At 41.6% G+C, this 19,497-nt stretch overlaps 2 protein-coding genes across 2 annotated transcripts in view; one reads left to right on the plus strand and one right to left on the minus strand.

Moving 5' to 3' along the window:
* The first annotated feature begins 1,159 nt into the window (after positions 1-1,159).
* Positions 1,160-19,497, plus strand: part of LOC117143000 (synaptotagmin-like protein 4) — a 47,491-nt gene continuing 29,153 nt past the window's right edge. The window contains exon 1 of the mRNA XM_033307361.1: positions 1,160-1,316. The gene's annotated coding sequence lies outside the window, so the exon portion shown is untranslated. The remainder of the gene's footprint in view (positions 1,317-19,497) is intronic.
* Positions 7,911-9,638, minus strand: LOC117143004 (trichohyalin). Its single transcript, XM_033307369.1, has one exon. The coding sequence runs from the start codon at positions 9,471-9,473 to the stop codon at positions 8,007-8,009; it is 1,467 nt and encodes a 488-aa protein (XP_033163260.1). The 5' UTR covers positions 9,474-9,638; the 3' UTR covers positions 7,911-8,006.

Here is a 19,497-nt window from a genome sequence, read left to right on the forward strand (position 1 = left end):
CGCAACTTTATCGCAATGCAATCCAAATACGTAGAATCATTTTCGCAGTCCGATTATTTCAAGATAATGTATCGCATGCCTACAGGTTTTAAATATCAAATAGCTTAAGGATATTAGACATTGCACGCTATGTTTACGATAAGTATTATCTTCAGTAATTCAATTTAATAACAAACGAAAGCAAATAGTTTTGCTATCATTTTGTGGGGGCATTTTGCCTATTAATATTATAAACTCAATTATGCATACAAACAAAAAGTTTAAATGGCTTTGCTTTGACATATTTTTGCAATAATAGGGTTATCTACAGGGTATCATTGAAGCTATTTTATTTGCTTCACTTGCTTTGACTGATATGAAAAGGAATTTTAGAAAATATAATTCATTAGAACCAATATTTCATTAAAGACCTAACTAATTTTGAAAATCAAAAGTTTAGTTTCTCCCGAATTTACTTTAGTCCCTTAGCGCATATACCCTTGCAGGAATCAGATTGCCGACGGGCAGTGTATAAATATGCACCTAAATGCATCCAGTTTGGGAAGTAAGTGCAGTTCACGCGAATCCGGGCATCAAAAACAGAGGGAGAGTGAGAACGAGAACAATGCGCTTTTCCGAGTGGCTTTCTCATACGTAATTAAACTGATAGCGGGCGACGTCGCCGTCGAGCATTCGGCCTAATGATAATGCGAGAAGGGCGCCTCAGGTAGCAATATCTGAGTATCTGAGTAGCCAAGTATCTGAGTATCTCGGTTTCTGACCAACAGAGAGAGGAAGAGAGAGAGGGAAAAAGAGCCGCTTTCAACCTGTTGCTTTCAACCGCTGGCCGCGTTTCAATCCCAAATGCCACCGATCGACTTGGCAAACCGACTTTAGTCAACGAACGCGTCTCGAACCGAGCGAACGTCGTTCCGTTCCGCTGCTGAAACACAAGATACATGTGTGCGTGTGTATCTGTGAGTGCGATGAGATTGCCGGTTTAAGATTTGTGTGATTTCATTCCGTCTACCTGTGCCTCAGAAGTGCTCCTCTTCGTGTGTCTTTTATTCGGTCTGATATCAGAATTATATACACACCAATACGAAACGTATGTATCTCGAAGATACCGCACGCAGCGACTGTAATCGCCATCGAACGGCGGTGTATGCAAAGTAGCAGCAACGAAAGCAACGAACCCAGCGAACTCCGAAAACGAATTGGATAATTTCTAAGCCAAACAACGCAGAATTTGGCGGATCTCCAAAGTTTGCACAAGCCATTTCTACGAACGACAAGCGGTCAGGCACTGGATACGAAAGTATCTCGCAACCAGTAAGGTAAAGAATAAAATATTCAAAGAACAAATTTAATCTCTGCTTAAGAAGGTTCTGTTCGCGCTATGGGTATTTACAAATATCTATCTTTACATACTCATATCTTATTATATGGTTCAGTCATGCCAGAACAATTGAACCAAATATCAGAGATCCCTTTGGATTTTATAGACTTTGGTTTTTTTTTTATTTAATCCGTTCTCTGCTGGACTTTGTGTATATTTTCATTCAACTGCACACATCACCATCGGCAGATGCTTTCTCTCTTTGGTTATACAAGCGATTGTAATTGCTTTCTTCGCAGCTTAAAGATGGGGCTTGCACAGGAGGAATCCGCAGACGGGCTCTGATTATTTTAACGGTTTATAAATTTAATTAAGCTGCGGAGTCAAAGAACAAAGAATCAGCGTCACCGCAAAGGTAAAAGATACTTAACTGTCTCCTTGTTTTTTCCCCGGACATTTCGTCCCGTCGTTTCTGTAGATGTAGCTGTAAAAGTATATGTACTATGTATGTGTCTCTTGAGGGGCATATTGTGAACACACAGCTCACGCGTGTGTGGATGCACCCACTCCGCCCGAAGAACTTGTATCTGGCAGATACTTTTCTGTTTTCTGCTTTTTTTTCCCCAACCAGCCCTCGTCTGGTCTTGTTGTTTACCTTTCCTTGCTGCAAGCTCAGCTTAATTCTTATGCACGTCTGAGACTTTTTGATGTTTGCATAGCCGCCGCCGTGACATCGACGAAGATTCCCCACCATTACCATTACCAAGTTCAATTTACGTTTGGAACTGGAGCTCGATTCGCAACGCGACCATGGCGATGCGGGAATTACGAGTTTGAGGAGCAATAACATTTGCTTTCAACTCGGGCCTGGCATGACTAATTCACCGCAGCAACAATGACAAATAGCACAGGTATCTGTTGGATACAGCCGTGTATCTTGTAGGTGTGAAATGATTTGAGGGCGTTCTCGAACAATAGTCTTCAATGTTGTCAATGGAAAAGAGACTTGCCCTGTGAAAATCACACAAAATAGATGTATTTGAAAAGTTCAGCGCTATTTCTCATGCTTTAAAAGTAATAGTTATAAAGCGACAAGGTGGGATGCAATGGCTTAGAAATCCATTAAATTGTTAATCAAACGCTTAATTTTTAATTGTCATAATTCCATGGCCCTCAATTTTAAAGACACACCTATTTATAATAAGTATCCAAGTAAATGTGAGGGCGTTCTCAAACAAAAGTCTTCCAGCTTGTCAATGATATGGACTGAAAAGAGTTCCCTAAGCGTGACAGACAAAGGCACGTATTAATCATATCCCATAGATACTTCAAATGCTGGTTTAAAACCACAAAGCAAAATTATTCGATACGAAACGTACTCAACGCGTTTTATCATATGATTTCATAATGTTACTTCATATAGAAAAGGAACTTCATATATAAATATGATTCAATTTGGCCAAAGTTAAATATTTGTTCCAATTTCCGAAAGGTATTTAAAATACCTATTCATTTAAATAAATAAACCATCCATATGTGATAAAGATACTTAAGATAAGTGGTTCAGCACGTACTAAAGTATCTTGTGGGTGTGAAGAGGGTGTGTTAAGCTCGTAAAAGATCGTGTTGAGCAAAGAGAACTGAAAAGAGATTATACGATTATACTATCATTAATCATAATACCGACAAATTTCCTTCTATCTTTACACTATTTGATTTAAATAATAAATGTCCGATGCAGCGAAAAGGTGTTTAAGACCCATTTCAAACACCTAACACTACAAATAAAGCCTCGTTAAAATCTAATGGCACTTTATCCTAAATATATATGTAGTTGCATTAGGTATTCCTCCCACACTCCAATCGCATTTGCTGTTTTCAAGAGACACGTTTAACAAGAACTTGAGTCACCTGTGTGGAAAAGTTGCCCTCACAAAGTAAGACGTATGTATCTCGTATTTCTGTCTGTCGGCAGACAGATGAGTTTAATTAGCACTTTGCGGCATGGCCATAATAAATTTCAAAAATTCTTGACTTTCGACTTGACACTGATTTTTTTTCAGAATGCTAATAGTTTTTTCATATGCTAGTTCTGGAATAAACATACATATAACGTACACTTGCTTTTGTCTTCTGCTCGGCGATAAGGTTGAAATGAGCTAAGTCGCGAGCGCTTATCAGATGCGCCGTAAAAATAAAGCACACTTGCTAAACTTATTTATGTGCCCAAGATCCAAATATTTGGGCATTATGTCATGTGTATGCCGTGGGATTGGGTATAGGAGCTTGACAGTTTTCCAGATAAGTTGGGGTGCATTGACCAGGGAGCTGTGAACCCTGGCCGCTGCACGAGGTAATTGAAGATTTTCCATCAACTCTGACTTTGGGCCACCTTTTGGGGGGCCACGCCTCTTCCCTCATTAATCATTCATAAATATTCATTCCAAGCTACGCCCCCTTTCGACGGTCCGAAAAACATTTATCATTATCATTTCGCCAGCTTCCTTAATTTTCCATCTTGTTTGCTTGTCGGCCTTTTTCTATTTCCGCTGCAAACAACATGGAATATCTTTTAGAAGTTCGGCTGAGTATTTTTCCTGCCGCAGAAACTTATTATAATTTATGCAAAAAACGGTGACAGTTATTGAGTTTAATAACGATATTTTTCTTTCTCTCCGCTCTGCGATGTATTTGCATTTTTATCGAAATGAAAACAGCTGCCACAACAGAGTAAGTTAGCTTTATGTGAGACATTTCTTGGCTTGGACTTGGGTTGGGCTTTTGGCCGGTTAGATGTCTGGCCAGTGATAAACCCACATCAGAATAAGCTGGTCGCGAAAACTGTAATCAAGCCAAATGCAAATCGGGTTAACTGTCTTTTAACGAGTGTCATCAAAAGGGAACCCAAGTGAAGATGCCTCGCAAGATAAACTTCTAAAAGTAAGGGTATAGAACGTGGTAAAAGGTTCATCCAATACCCTTAACTGGCTACTGACTTTAATTTCAAAGCGAGATTGGCCACGATTCGTTCATTATAATCCGCCAGATCCGATGGTGCAATTATCTCATAGACATGCCAGAATAATTATAGGCAAATTAACGCTCTGGCTTTGGTCACAGAACCCAAATTGGTCAAATCACATTAAGCAGCGCAATTGAGCCGCCCGGCAGTCAAACAAAATACATACATAATCTGAAAAAAAAATCTGGCCAAAACAAGTCTGTCAATGGTTGCCGCCGACTTTGTTTTGTTTTCGCGTTTTTTTGAGCCTGACAAATTCAATGGCCAAAATGGCTGTGAAACACTTTTGTGAATGTGACGGAAAAATCTGTAAACAAGCTGCAAAATGGGGCTGATTTAAACAGTCATTGATACGATTATATACAACAATAATAGTTTTGTTGACTTTAGTAGAAGTGGTGTAGTCACTAGACTAGATTTGACACAGAAATTAAACATATAAAACATATTTAATTTAAAATTTCGAAATATATATGTCATAAATTTAAAGTGACATTTTTCTGACCGCCACTGTAAGTTTTTTTGCTTCTAAAAGAATTCCCACATCGAAGGCGGTCAACGGAAATGCAATTGAAAACTTTGAAAGTTTCAATGAACTTTTAGAATAAATGAATCAGAATCATTGAAATCAGTTCAGTAAATAAAGTAGCAATGTGTCTCATTCCTTTTTTTTTAGCTTAAGGCGCAAAAATCATAACAATTTTTTAGGGCATTAGCATTAAAGTGGACCAAAGTATGAGTTGTTATTGATTTGTTAGCAGTTGCTGTTACAATTATTATTGCGCATACTTTTCTTTCTCTATTTTTCAATATATTTTATTTTTTTGTGGCATCAGCTGCCTTCAAGTGGCTGCAATATGTCGCCGAATGGACTGAAATTCTTATTGAATGCCAGCCCAAGTCAAGTCGAGTGTGTAGCGTTTTATTTCATTTTGTTTCGCCAACGCCAACGGTCAGCGGTTGAAATGTTAGCTAGATATAATGGCCATAACAATGGCCATAAGCTGGCTAAAATTGAATTGTCTCTATCTGGTGTACGTGAGTGTATCTCGTATCTTACTGAGGCCAGTAAGCCACAGATGAATAAGCTTGAGCTGCACTTAACCATTTAATTATTGATTGGCACACCCAACGGATACATTAGCTATCTAAGGGTTGAAGTTCAAGTCTTACGGAATGTTGGCGGTTCCAAGGGTTAACCGATAAAACTAAAGCAACTGAGTAATCTATTTGCTAAGCTTATATCAGCCAGTATGGGCAATGTCACTTACACCCACCAACTAACTAACTAATAATTATGAAAACATCATAAGAAGAACAGGAAATTGAAATAAAAAACGTTATATGAACAAAAAGGCTTTTAATTGCTGAATTGCTGAAAAAACACTAATTACTTTGAGTATAAGCATATATTACTGCTATTATTATTATAGTTAAACCAAACACTACGTGTAACTTTATTTCCACTATTCCAGTGCGTCTGCTAAATGACCATAATAATTTTATTTATTTACTTACCATTATTATTCTCTATGGCGACATACCATGGACAGTGTCTGCTGCGGTCGCATTCGCTGGCTTTGCATTAAAAATAATTGTTTATTTATAGCAGCAGTCGGATTGGCTCGAAACCAGTTCGAATCGCAGCGTTAAGAAAGCACACAAACAAATCGCTGCCCCAAGGGCCACAATAATGGATCGTATATATTTACGGCAGCCAATGCTGATATCATCTTTGGATAATTGCACGCAATTTTCACTCGGCGCCCACGTGATAATCGCGAGATATATGCTACTTCAGCTACTTCGACCGATATCTGTGGGCTGCATTTTGCGTGGGCTTTTAGATCAAGAGGCCGCTTTTGAATGGAAGTGGCTGATGGCATTTTATAACTACCAAAAAGTAATTTTTATGAGCATCTATTTCCAACGTTTGTCATTCGGCATTGGGCACATTAGTATGCAATGCCACTGCATTTTCCGTGTCAAGCATATGCGTATACTGGCTGCCAACCTGCCTTATTTCCACCCGCCAGCCAACCGAGCTAGCAAGCCAAACCTACGAGCCATGTTAACGACATTGCATTTCCTTCATTTTCCTTAGCATTTCCATTTTCCATTCCCAGCATGGCAAGCAAACAGCTAACAACAACCCACTTCTCGGGCCTTTTATTGCTTTGTTCTCTGCATCGCATTCACTGTCTCAGAGCCTGTCTTTCATTGTTCCCTTTTTTGGTATGCCTATGCAGAGAGGAAAAAGTCATAAACAATAAATAAATGCATATTCTATATTACAATTTAGTCGTCGTTTTTTAGTGTTCACAATAATCAAGGGAAGATCAGTGGAACTCTCATGTCAAGACAGCATATTAACATAACCCAGAATGAAGAGGTGTAGCTTATAATTAAACATTTTATTTAATTTATAAAAGGTTTATTGGCATTGGCTTTATTTACCAACCCATTTTCTCTCAATGTTCCCCTTTTCTGGGTTGGCCTGAAAACGGGGCCTCCAGATGATTGTTGTGGCATGAATCCGTTGGAGGAAAGGTTCTTCGATTCGAGTGACCAACGAAGCAGAATCAGCTCAATTACTCAACTTTTGCAGATCTCGTTTCCAATTTCATTGCAATGCAAACACATTTGCAGCCACACGACGACGACTCAACTCCTATTAGAGCCCGTAACGCTCTTCCAGGTGGAAGAGCTGCAGACACGCCTGTGCACACAACTTCACATCTTTTGGGCCAACTTGAAGATCTGGCCCCACAAAAAAGTTTCGGCATAAAAAGTTTGCCAACCAAGCTGCTCCTCTATGACCAGACCAGAGTCGAAAAGACAAAACAACCTCACACCATTTGGCAGACTTAACTTGAAACAGAAACTGGGTTGTGATTGTGCTGGTCGCTTCTATAACTCTGCACTGAAAGAAACTAAACATTGATCTACAGTTTTTAGAACCAGTTGAGCTCGCAGCACCCTAAATGGGTTCCTTTTCATAGTTTACAGTGTACTGAAAGCATAAATATATATTTTTTCTGCACACTGAAGCTGAAACTTGGAGCCAAAGTTATTGCCAGGGAAAGTTTCCGCAGGTCGTCAAGAGAGTGTACCGAAATAGTTGCCAAAAAAGTGACTTTGCCAACATTCTTGAGCCTTCATCGCCAGCCAGTTATGAAATATAAACCTGCCTCCTCCGGCAGCCGGCTAATGAGTCCAGAAATGGAAAGTAAAGGTTCCGCACGCAGGCAAATGTACGTAAGCCCGGTTCCAAAGTGCACTTATGCTCCATCTGCGTGCGTTCGAACCGTATTATTGTAAACAAATTTTCCAGCTGCAATGTCGGTAAACCGGTTGCTCGGGTACGAAACCTGGAAACCTGACCTGCTGCAAAAGCCTGGCCAAAGAATGGGTAAGAAAGTGAATTTCATTTGCCATCCCGGCAGCCCCAGCAAAGTCTATTTGAAAGTGCAGAGCAGCAAAATGGAAAATTAAGCACATCCTGTGCCAGTGAGCTGCTTCACATGAGGTAGTATACTTGATAAATAATAGCCAACTTCCAGGGGGGCGTAGGATTAATAATAATCTGAAGCAAAAAACACCTTTTTGTATTTCCTAGCAGCCTGAATACAAGTATCTACCGCGTATTAAATGAAAACTCATTAACTACTTCTTAAGGTTTAAAGACTTGATCTCCTCTTCGGTGAGAATGGATTTCTTGAGCGCTGAAAGAACTTCAGGCGGCTGCTTGGAGAGCAGCTTCATCCGCTCAATAGCGACAAGCTCATCCTGGCGACTTTGTTGGTTGTAGACCGCCTGGACAATGTCAACCACCTCCTGGGCAGCGATTTTCCTATTATTTTTGGCCTCCACAACCATGTTGGCCATGTCCTGGTAGCACTGGACATCCAATCGTCGGGTGTTCTCGCGCTGGGCCACCTGCATTCGATACTGTCGTTCGCCGAAGCACATGGGATCCTTGGGCATGAGCAGGGCATCCTGCACACCCTTATCTCGGAAGAACTTCTGCTCTTCCCGCTGGCTGAGGAGCTGTTCGCGAATCTCCTGCTTCTTGGCCATTTTGGTTCTGGCCTCTTCCAAGGCCTTCGCGTTCTCCTTGGCCTTGTGTTCGCGGATCAGCAGACTGGTGATCAATTGATCTCGGGACTCTAGATCGTGCTTGATCTGGCTGAGCTGGAAGCCCAGCCGAGCGGCATTAATGTCCCTGGCCTCGATCTCATCAAGGCGTCGTTTCCGCGCCTTGGACACATAGGCCGCCGTAACAGGTCCCAGGGCATCAAGAAGTCCTCTCTCGGGCTTGTTCTTTTGGGCCAGAGCGTAGGCCTCCCGTGTTTGCTTCAACATGGCTGCCGATTGGTCTAGGGATTCCAGGAGCACCTTGCGCTGATTCGCCTTCGTAACTGCATCCTTTAGGATTCCCTGCTCCACTATCTCCTTGCATTCCTTTAGCTCTTGACGTCCCTCGGCCACAGCAATCCGATGATCCTGTATCCGCTTGGTGCGACCTTCGGTGATCTGGGCCATTAGATCTTTACGAAAGACGGCTGCCTTCTGAGCCCTTCTTTGCTTCTCCTCCAGCACCTGCTTTTCCACGGCTCGCTGCTCCGCCAAAGCCTCGGCCCGCTCCCGCTGCTTATCTTCCACCGTCTGTTTGATATTGTTGATGATCTTATTCTTGACAGCCAAGGCTGTGTGGGCCCGGGCCACCTCCATCTCGAGATCCCTCAAATTTTCCACATTGCGATGGAGTTGCAGGCATCTGCTGGCCTCCACCTGCTGGCGAGCCAATTCCCTTGCTAGACCGCGGGTAACATCCTCATCGGTTTGCTCCTGCCGTTGCCGAGGATGCAAATGACTGTTGAGCATGGCGGCCACTTCGTCCACCTGGTGTTTGACCATTCGGAACAACGAGCTCTCCGCCACAGAGGACTGTGTAATGATGCGGCAAACATCCTTATCAGAAACGCAGTCGTCCTCGCCCTTCGGCATTGGTTTGAACTCGGTCAGAAGATTTGGTACGGGCTCCTGGGAGGCGGTGGCAAAAATCGATGCTCCCGGTTCATCCCAGACAATAAGGCCAACGCGATCTGACTCCGGTTGGAGATTTTCCATCGTGGTTCAATAAAAGAAACAAATTACTTAAAAAAATTTATGAGATATATAAAGGTTCCTTCCAATTTGTTGAGGGCTTCTGTGTGGTATTAGTTCACTCAAAATGTTGTTTGTGTGCTAGTAACCTAACGAAATCTACTGACTAACTGAAGATTGCTAGAAAATTTTTGGATTTTATAAAACGACAGTTTTCGGATGGATAAGTAAGTTTAGAAAATAATCATCAGTTTAATTCAAATTACAAGTAATGAGAGTAACTTATGAAGAATTTAGTGAAACAGATAAGAGCTGGCAGTATAAAGCGACTTTCATTGATGCTGTCAGTGACTCTCATTGTGTTCATGATAACAGAATATACCCTTTATATCGATAAGCTAGCTCACCGTAATTGAAAGCTTGTCCTTCGGTAATTTCAAATTACTTTCTCTGTGAGATTCTGGAAAGGCATTGTAGCTTTATGCAACTACTTTTCCTGAGGCTCAGAAACATGCACTCGACTGCGGGCTGTCGGAGGTCTGTGTGGACTTCCAGTGGATTAGCATATTTGAGTGGGTTCTGGGCCATGAGGCCAAGAGATCTCTCTTTCTCTCTCTTTCACTCTCTGCATGGCCGCATTGGGAGCCACAAGCTCGACGGGGGCCAACTTAATGGGGATATGTGCATCAAAGTAAGGCTCAAGTGCTTCCCTTGCGAGGGCGTTGTTGCCCCGACTATTGGCTATATATACCTTTGAATTTGCATACGAATTTGTATGGGAAATCACAACCCAGCTAAACGATTGAGTTTCTGAGCTCGAATGCATTGCACTCAATAGAAATAATATTTCTCCTGAATTTTAAACAGCTATTGAGCTAAAAAGGGATTTAAATAAAAGCCAATTATTTACAGCATACTGAGTATATTGCAAAATATGTTAAAGACAATTATAATTTGTTCACAATAACAATCAAAGTTTTTTCAGCATATATTTTCGGTTGAGTATTAGCAAGTCTGGCTTTTAGAATTTTATAAAGTAAATGAGGCTTTGCCGAGTTGTAAACTATGGTAGACGTTCTAGAGCGATCTGTCGAGCATTTCAATCGTCTGGCTTCCATAATTTATATATAGTTATCTAACTGCTGAGCGCTGGTTAAATGCTGCCCTGTCATCGCCGTCTTCATCATGGTCGTAATCATTGGAGGCAGAAAAGAGCGGAGCTCCCAGACCATCAGTCACTGTCCACGACAGAAGCTCATTGGAGGAGTCTCTGGGGCAGGAGGGGATTGAGTTCGAGGCATGGGGAATGGGGCATGAGTAGCTCCAGTAGCAGCTGCAGCTTCCGAAGGCACTTTCCTCCACGCATTTGTTGGCTGTCCATGCTTTTTGCCGACCAGGGACCGGATAACCTTTCCATTTTACAACTGTCAACGGCGCAGCGAACGCGATTTGCCAGCGGTTTGTTTTATTTATTTTGTTTTTTGTGCCCCCCCTTATTGTCATTTATATTTTCCTCCTGTTTTCCCCAGTGTCGTAATTACGCGTAAAGTTTTGTGCCTGCATTTGAAATTGTACGCAATTTCCCCAGAAAGTGTCAACGCATGTCGGGGCTTTAAAGTTTTGAAAAATGTTAATTTGTTGTCGTTGCTAATACTGCATTGGGTTTTTCTCTTTTATTTTCCTTTAGCCGCCACTGCAGCTGCTGTTTGAGTTGAGTTGAGTTTTGTTTGTTTGTCGGTCGGTTGGCAATTCGAATCGAACGCGTCTGGCATTACATGACACTCATTATTGCACATTAAGTTGAATGGATGATGGAAAGTGGCGGTCCGACCCTATGAGACAGCAGAATCGCTGGACTGGGGGGACAATAGAAAGCATTGTTGCTTACCTTAATTGATATAATAAGTATATCTGCCACTCGCACGGAAGTTCGGCATTAGGTCTTTAGCCAGGTCATCGTCAATTAATCAAGCCATCTTCGGAGAGAAACTTGCCACGTCTGGTCCAACGAACTTTTCGCGGGGCTTTTCATTGGTATTTAAAATTTAAGTGCCTCGAATGCAAATGCTTAAAATAACGAGAATGAAGGGGTAGGGTTTTATTTATATTTTAAATCAGAGGTAGTACCGAGATATTATTTCACCTGTAACATCCTTTGATATCTACTGATTTAGGGAACCCTTTTCAAGCGAAGGCAAGCCTTTCGCTATTTGTTGACCCGGAATGTCGGACAAGTGAGGAATGTACACAATGGCAAAGTGCTTGAATCGCCATGTACCGTGCATATATAGTGGTTATATAGGGTTTCTTGTATTCCACTGGGCAACCACATGAACGAAACTTTACCCCCTTGACCCTTTGGCCCCCCGTGGCGAGTTCGAAGGCACTTGACTGCTGGATTTGTGCAGATGATTTTATTTTTTTTGATTCCATTTAAAATTGAAATTTCTTCGTAACTTTAGACGAGACTATCAATAATTTCCGGAAAAAAGATGCAGGACGGCAGCAATACGGAAAAACTTTCAACTGCAAGTGGCAGCCAGCTCAAGACAAAGTTTCAAGTGCAATTTTCATATAATTTCCATACAAACAAACAGACGGTTCACTTGGGGCACGACCTGAGGTCGCGTTTATGTTTTATTGAAAATGAAAATATCAATTTGCCTTTCAGGGTACATATAATGACATTTTACAAAGAGGTTTTATACCTTACGGATTTATTGATTCGTTGCAGAACTGAAAGGGGAATTTTGTTTGCTACTAATAGTTTCATGTTTTGAAGCTTCTTACAAAGCAGTAAAATGTTTATTAGAAAGTTTAAATGGAAATTTCTTGCACAGATGTGTTTCGTCTATTCAATGAATGAAAAATATCTATCTATTAATTCCATAAAATGAAACAGGAATAAATTGAAAATTCAGAAAAGAATTTGTCTGTGAAGACGAGGAAAACACTTAAGCAAATCTATCAAATTCATTTAGCTTATTGGTAGCCCGATGACAGATTTGCCTAGGAACGAAATCATTATGCAGGTCAGCAGCTATTCCAGAGCACCTCATTTATTGTTAAATCTTGTTACTTCTTAAACCAGGAGAAGGCAATCCTCCGATCCATAAATTGTTGTGTGCTTTGTATGCTAACGTTATGCTTCTATGGATGTTTCTGGTTCAAGACACAGAATGAATTTTAATTAAATTGTGTTTATAAATAATGGCCTTTTGCCCGGGCCTGCCAACAAATTGAGTTACATAATTATGCGCGGGCTGGCTGCGGCGGTGGCCAGAAACCAGAATGGGGCGCAAAAAGGCCAACGGAGGCAATCAGTCAAACCCAAAACAGCGATACAAACAAGTGGGTTTCGGAGGGGCGGATGATATGCGAGGATGGGTAGAGAAGCATTTCATCGATATCAAAGTCTCGATGCTTACACACTTAATTGAATTTAGCGACAATTTTACCGAGTTTCCATTAGCCGGTTGTAATGGATGATTTTCCAATTACCGGTCGCCCTGTCACTTTCAGCTTTGTCCCCTTCAGTATTTTCGGGTGATCACAGTGCGTATGGGTAATGGCAGCGGCAACAGCAAATGCGATGCCAATCGCACGCACATTCGTCATCCACACACACGACACAACCGTTCACTCTCTGGCCAAAATGCAAATCGATGGGGGCAATGTCAGGGTTTTTGTTTCCTTGTGGCTTTTGCCAAATTGCCCGCTTTCTTTGTTGCCCGGAGTTATGTTGATGTCGCTCCATCGAGCCGAACAGCCACATTTTGGCATTTCCGAATGGCAAATAAAATTGATACACTTTCATTTGTGGTCGCGTGTGTGGGATGTGGAATCGAGTGCACAGGGAAAAAGTTTCATCTTATATAAGCAACAATTGTAATTAAAGTCTACACCAACAGTCTACATTTTACATGGTCAAAACAGGCTATTCCAGTGGTATAAGTCTTTTCTGTACAAAGTAACTTTTAATATCTAAGCTCTAAGTTCCATTCGAAATAGATTAAATTCATTGGACCAGAACATGTGTGAATGTTATTTCTTTCTGCACGTGTAGTAGTGGGCTGAATGTGCCTTTGTCATTTCCATCACAATCAATTTTTAATGCCCAGCATTCAGCCGTCCGAGATCACGAACCCGAGCACGTTCCTCGAGCCACATGGGGCGCACGGTGCGGATACTTGATTTGCCTGTTGCACCGTGATGTACGGCCTTTGGCATCGGAGCTCTGGAATCACATGCTCTGGTATTTTGAGAAGCCTTTGACACGAGTGGGTCAGGTTGGCTGTCTGTTGGCCAAAACTGTTGCCCGATTGAAAATTGGCCTTAACAGGTGCAGCTCAGCGCTCAATTATGGTTGACAGGGGGCCAGATAATTTACTGTTCGACTCTGGATTGACATCGCCTTTAATTAAATGTTCCTCGATTGACAATGATGAACTGACATATCGAGTTACACATGGGAAATATGAAGAGGTTAAGACAAATGGCCTTTCAAAATCGATTCTATTTCTTGTGGCCCACACACAGCTTGTAAACAAGTAAAATTCATTTGTATCAAAGTCTCCGTTGAAATTAGTTTCGTTGTAAATAATTAAAAATCAATTTTAGCTGCGCACGGCATTTTTACAAAGCCGTTGTTGTATATGTTGGCTTTTAAAAATGTGTCAAAACAAAATGGCACACACTGTCCGGACTTCGATTGGCTGCACATAACTTTCCACTTAAATGCAGCCGTTGATTGACACATGGCTGAAATTGAATTAAGTTGGTTGTCATAAATTTTATAGCCGGCCAATGTAGAGACATAAACCAAAAACGAAAAGCGCTTTGTGAGCCGCATGTGCGGAATTAACAGCCAACTACTCCAGCGATATATGTTAGGTACAAGCACAAACAACAATCGTATAAATATAAAAGCCGGCTACAACGCCCACCCAAGTCAAACCACAGAGCCACCAATGGAGTTCGCCGGATTTAGAGTTTGACCGAGATTAAAAAGAGGTGGAAAAGGTCCAGAGCCTCAGACCTTTCCAACATAAATTACAATTTATGAGCGTGATTTTATTCGTATTTTTAGGGCAAGCGAAATAAATTTCCATGTGTGCACTTTATTGGAGAAATATCGATGTATTGTAAGAACAATTACTTAGTCGGGAAATTTATAAACTAATTGATATTCGTTTGCAGATAAGAGGCATAATTTATCGAATATATTATTTAATATACTTCAACTAGTAAATTCTCTAATATTCTTCAATATAAAGTTCACTTGCTGACTCAGCTATTCGTTCGCTTTTAGCCAAACTTTCAACTTGAATGCTAGGCCAACTAATTTGATGAAAAGCGTGAAAATGCAAATCCATTTTCCCTCATTGCCTTCCAAGACTGGGTCATAAATCGTCTGGACATTACATAATTAAACGGAATTGTTGGCTAGTTAGCGTGTACGTTGCCTTCAATTACTTAAAATTCTGAATGGCCGGCAATGAATTGAACATTGTCACGCTTGCTCAGAGGAAATGGTCCATGGGAGAGGGGCGTGCAGTGTGAGCTGAAGTGTTGGCCAAAAACGGAAGACGTCGTGTAACGCCAGGCAACGGCACTTGGTTGGCCAAATTTGTGAGCCGGCAAGCGGGCTTTTGGCCATAAGTCAACAACCTTTTTGGCAGGCGGCCAATTTACGCACGTACAATTTGTCGTCGGCGGCACGTAGCTCTCCACGTCGAAGTCGACTCGACTTTATTTACGGTTACTTCGTCTGAAGTGGGTTCCAATGGGAACGGAGCAGTGGATGAGGTGCTGGGTGGGTGGCTGATGGCGATCTGGGTTGCAAAGGTCGTAGTTTTCCTCGCAGAGTCTGATATCGCAGAAGATAGACAACTTGAGAAGGTTAATTTGCACTTACAACTTAAATATGAGGATTTATTGAGGCTGTTCGAATGAGACAGTGCGAAGCAATTCTTTCAAAAGAGTATTTCAGCTTAAAAGCTTACGTTATGCGTAGTTATTTATATCAAGCAATAGAAGGTCACTTAATACAACAAATTTTTAAAATTGATGTAATTTAAGGAGGTAAGTTTTAATTCTAACTAACAAATATCGTTCTTCAAGCAAACAAAAGACAGCAAACATTTTCTGGGAATTTTAAAATCGTATCCACAATGAAAAGCACTTTTGGCACGTCTCTAGGTGAAAAGCAGACAGTGTTAAGTCAACTATTTTCGCGGCTTTTTACGGGCGCTTTTCTTTTTTTTCTCCGCCCTACAGAGTCAAGTTAGTCAACCCATTCCAGCTGGCCAGTTCGGGCATTTCTGTACTCTTTTTATTTATATTTATTTTTGTGCAGACGCCGGCCGTAAATTTATAATTTTGTACGAGGAGAAGCAAATTTTGCGAGGCTCTCGACCGGAAAATGCGCCCGGGTTCGCAGTCGCAGCTTCATTTGCCTAAGTGTTTAGCAATTTTGTTTCGTTTTCGCATTTCACATTTCTCCTTCATTCCCTTTTGCTGGGCACCATAATTTTTGCCCAGGCAGTGAACCTTTTTTTTTTTTTTGGCCATACCAAAAGGAGAAAAAACCCCAAAGCTTGCCAGGCATTTGGGGGGAGGGCGTTCCTTTTAATGTTTTCATAACTTTCGGCGCGTCTGTCAATAAGTCGAATTCTTGGAAACTCGAAACTCGAAACTTAAGTCACGTTACGTGACTGCCATGTCAATGGCTTTTCGACATCCTTTCAGTGGTTCCGATTTGAATATTAACACATCCATATGCCCCCAAGCTGACCAATGTCCAGCTACATTTCGATGTTTGCCGCCCTGCCCATACGAGTGGAGCTGAATATTGTCCCATTTTTGTACTCTCGCCGCGCTGCGAGTCAGTTACCTGATATTGATTTTGTTTAGTTTACATGTGGGACTTATCAAATATTAATCACGAAATATGACCAACAATGCAGGCTTCCATTTTTCCAGCTCACCCGTGTTGTTGTTTTCGCACATGCGCCAAAAAAAAAACAGAAAAATACAGCAACATAAAGAAAAACTCAACACCCCGAGCAACAGAGGCGGAGGCCATAAATGAAAATATTGAAATTCGTTGAACACGCGGCTGTCATAGAGCATTATCCGGTATTCAGGACATGCGACATGCATGGCATTTTTTATACACACATGCTGTACGAGTGTGTGCGGTGTTGCTGGAGAGAATAACACCGATAGGCACACCCATCCATATACATTTAATCTCCATAGATGGATTTGTCCATGTGCGAGTCACTTGATTGCTTATTGAAAAGAAACGGAGAAATCGTGTTTTATTAGATTGCCAGTAGTGAATTCCCCATGCCGGTCACATATGGGTCATTTTTGTTTTTCGGCCACCATTTTTATCCTGTCCGAGCTGCCATGATTGATGGTTGCATTTCATTAGGATAATGAGCGGCGACAATGGGCATTATAACTGTGTTTGAGGCGGCAGATTGATAAAATATCAGTTACCAACTGGAAATGGGTCACCTTTGATTGGGATTTACGAAAAGATTATATTTTCAAAGGCCTATCCCTTCTTTGAACATTCCCAAACGGGATTCTTAAACATGATATTACAGCATAAAGTTTATAACAGCTTAATGAAGCGATGTCTGTTTCAGAATATTTGTATCCTTTTTAGATTGCCTGTAGACATTTTAAGTTTCCTTTTCCCTACAAAATTTTCAGTCATTCGATGCAGGGTTCATTTAAATATGATTTAAACCTAAATTATGCGCTCGGCCTGGCCAATGAGGACAACGACAACGGTTCGGCCAATTAAGCACCCCAAATGTCAATTAAAAAAACATTTTTTTCCTCCGTCCCCCCTCCACCATTTCTTTTTCGCGAGAAGGGCGCGCTGGCTGGAAAGCCAAAGCAAATAAATAAACAACTGGCCAAAACGGAATGGCAGACAATGGTCAACAGTGGGTGAAGACCAAGAATAACAGCAAACAGTGGGCAACAAAGGCAACAATCATGGCGACGATGATAACGCTGACAGGTGATGCGTCGATTAACTGTTATTTAGCCGGTGCTTAAAATGGCAGCCGTGCGATTTCCGGTGCGCCATCTCCCCTCATTCCATCCCCATACCCCTAGCCCACCATTTGTTTTCGCCGTTCATCGTTGAGCGGGCAGGAAAGTAAATGAAAGTACAAATTGACGATTTGTTTGATTTGGCACTGGAGCAAATCTCGGGAAAACAGAAAACAAGGCAGCAGGCAACAGGCAGCCAAAAGCGGATGGACCAAAGGCCCCAAAAGACTTTTGGCTATAATTTAACGCACGAATGGCTCAGTTAAGCGCTGTAAAAAGACGCAACAACGAGAGCTAACTGCTGTAAAATTATCTCGAACATCATTTTGGGGGGCGAAAGTCCCTCCTAAGCCCTTAACCCCAAAGTTTTTCATTCTCTCCCGTTTGGGGGCTTTTTCAATTTCGTTTGGCCATCCACATAGTTGTTCTGGCTTCGTTTATTAAGTAATAAATGTTCGGCAATTCCAGTGCCATTACCAAAGTGGATTTCCAACCAAAAACTCAGCCATAAATCTCGCAGGTTTTCCTTTGACTTTGCGCTTGCCCTTTCCATCTCTTCCAGCTGATTCAGAAAAAAAAAAATGAAAAAGAAGTCAGAAAAAGTGACACAGTTTTCTAGTTTGCCATTCGGCGAGCGCTTTTGGAAACTGTCAGAGATGTGACAAATGTGACAACATCGCAGCCCAGCGGGCAGGAAAGCTGTATCTGAATCTGAATCCGGCGCTTTCATCTCCGCGCTCTATTTGTGTATCGTCGTCTGTGGCCGTGAGCTATTTTTTGCAGCACATGGCTCGGTTTTATCTTGGAGATGGCTCTTTTATTGTCTTTTTGTGCGGCTGAACGGCGTGCGAAATGCGCGGCAATCAAAATTTGTTATGGCACAAAGTTTATGGGGCATCCACGTTCCCGTGTTCCTTGTTCCCCCGACATCGCTCTTTAAGCGCTTTATTTACTGAATTATGCAGAAATTGAGAAGAATGCCGAGTCCTGTTGCGACTTCATTATGCATGTTGGCATTTATTTTATCTGGGATTGGCAGTCGCTGCACACCTGGCGTATGCGTAATGCAGCTCAGCTCATGAATATTGCGCATACGACTTGTGTTAAGTCGTTTTCTGTTCTACACAGAAGAAAACTGAACTGCAAATGAAATTTAAAAATGTATACTTCAGGTTTACACCAATCAAACATATATTACATAAAGAGTACCCTTTCGCTGGCTTAACGGGTTCGCAGATAAGTTTATCGGCAATTTACACTATGCAACAGTGATTAGTTCCTTATTAGCTTAATTACCAGCAAAAGGGTTTGCAGGGTTACATAATGCCTTGCCCGTGGCCTGTGGTCCTAGACACTATCATTCATCTTCAGATGGCCACTTAAGCCGGCTGAGGACGTCGCCGTATGGGCCATAAGCTAATGTAAACTCTGGGGGAAAACCGCTGAAAAGGGAGAGGACCATTAGCTTCGAGGCATGGCCAACACAGAAATAAAGTTTCGCATATGGCCCATTGTCTGTCGTCTGTTTAGATGTCAATGTACCCGGGTGCCGGGAAACCTCATCCTCCGTATCCTCGTCTCGCCCGATATGTAATTATGCAAATGCTGGATCCCAGCTGAGGGCCGAAGGAACCCATGTCTGTCCCTTGCCCGGTTATCAGTGTCAAATCGAAGTTTAAGAACTGGAAAGGGTTACAAGTTTGGTCCTTAGCCAAATGGTTAATACCCAGTAAATTTTCCGTTTTGAATGGATCAAAATTAAAGCTATATTCTCTCGAAATGGCTTAAACAAATATATTATTATAATTTCTAATACATCAATTAAATCTTAAACTTCACTTTACCTAGTTCTACAATACAACTTCTTCAGTGCTGCGAAGCATTTTATAAAATATATCCACTGGCTGAAATCTCTTGGCCAAACAGAGCACATACTCGTACATGTGTGCAAAATAAAAAACGAACAGAA

Source organism: Drosophila mauritiana, chromosome 3R (genome assembly GCF_004382145.1).
Source record: "Drosophila mauritiana strain mau12 chromosome 3R, ASM438214v1, whole genome shotgun sequence".
Taxonomy (NCBI): Eukaryota; Metazoa; Arthropoda; class Insecta; order Diptera; family Drosophilidae; genus Drosophila; species Drosophila mauritiana.

Excerpts from the sequence above, each read along its gene's own strand:
- LOC117143004 (XM_033307369.1), bottom strand. The coding sequence starts at position 9,473 with ATGGAAAATCTCCAACCGGAGTCAGATCGCGTTGGCCTTATTGTCTGG.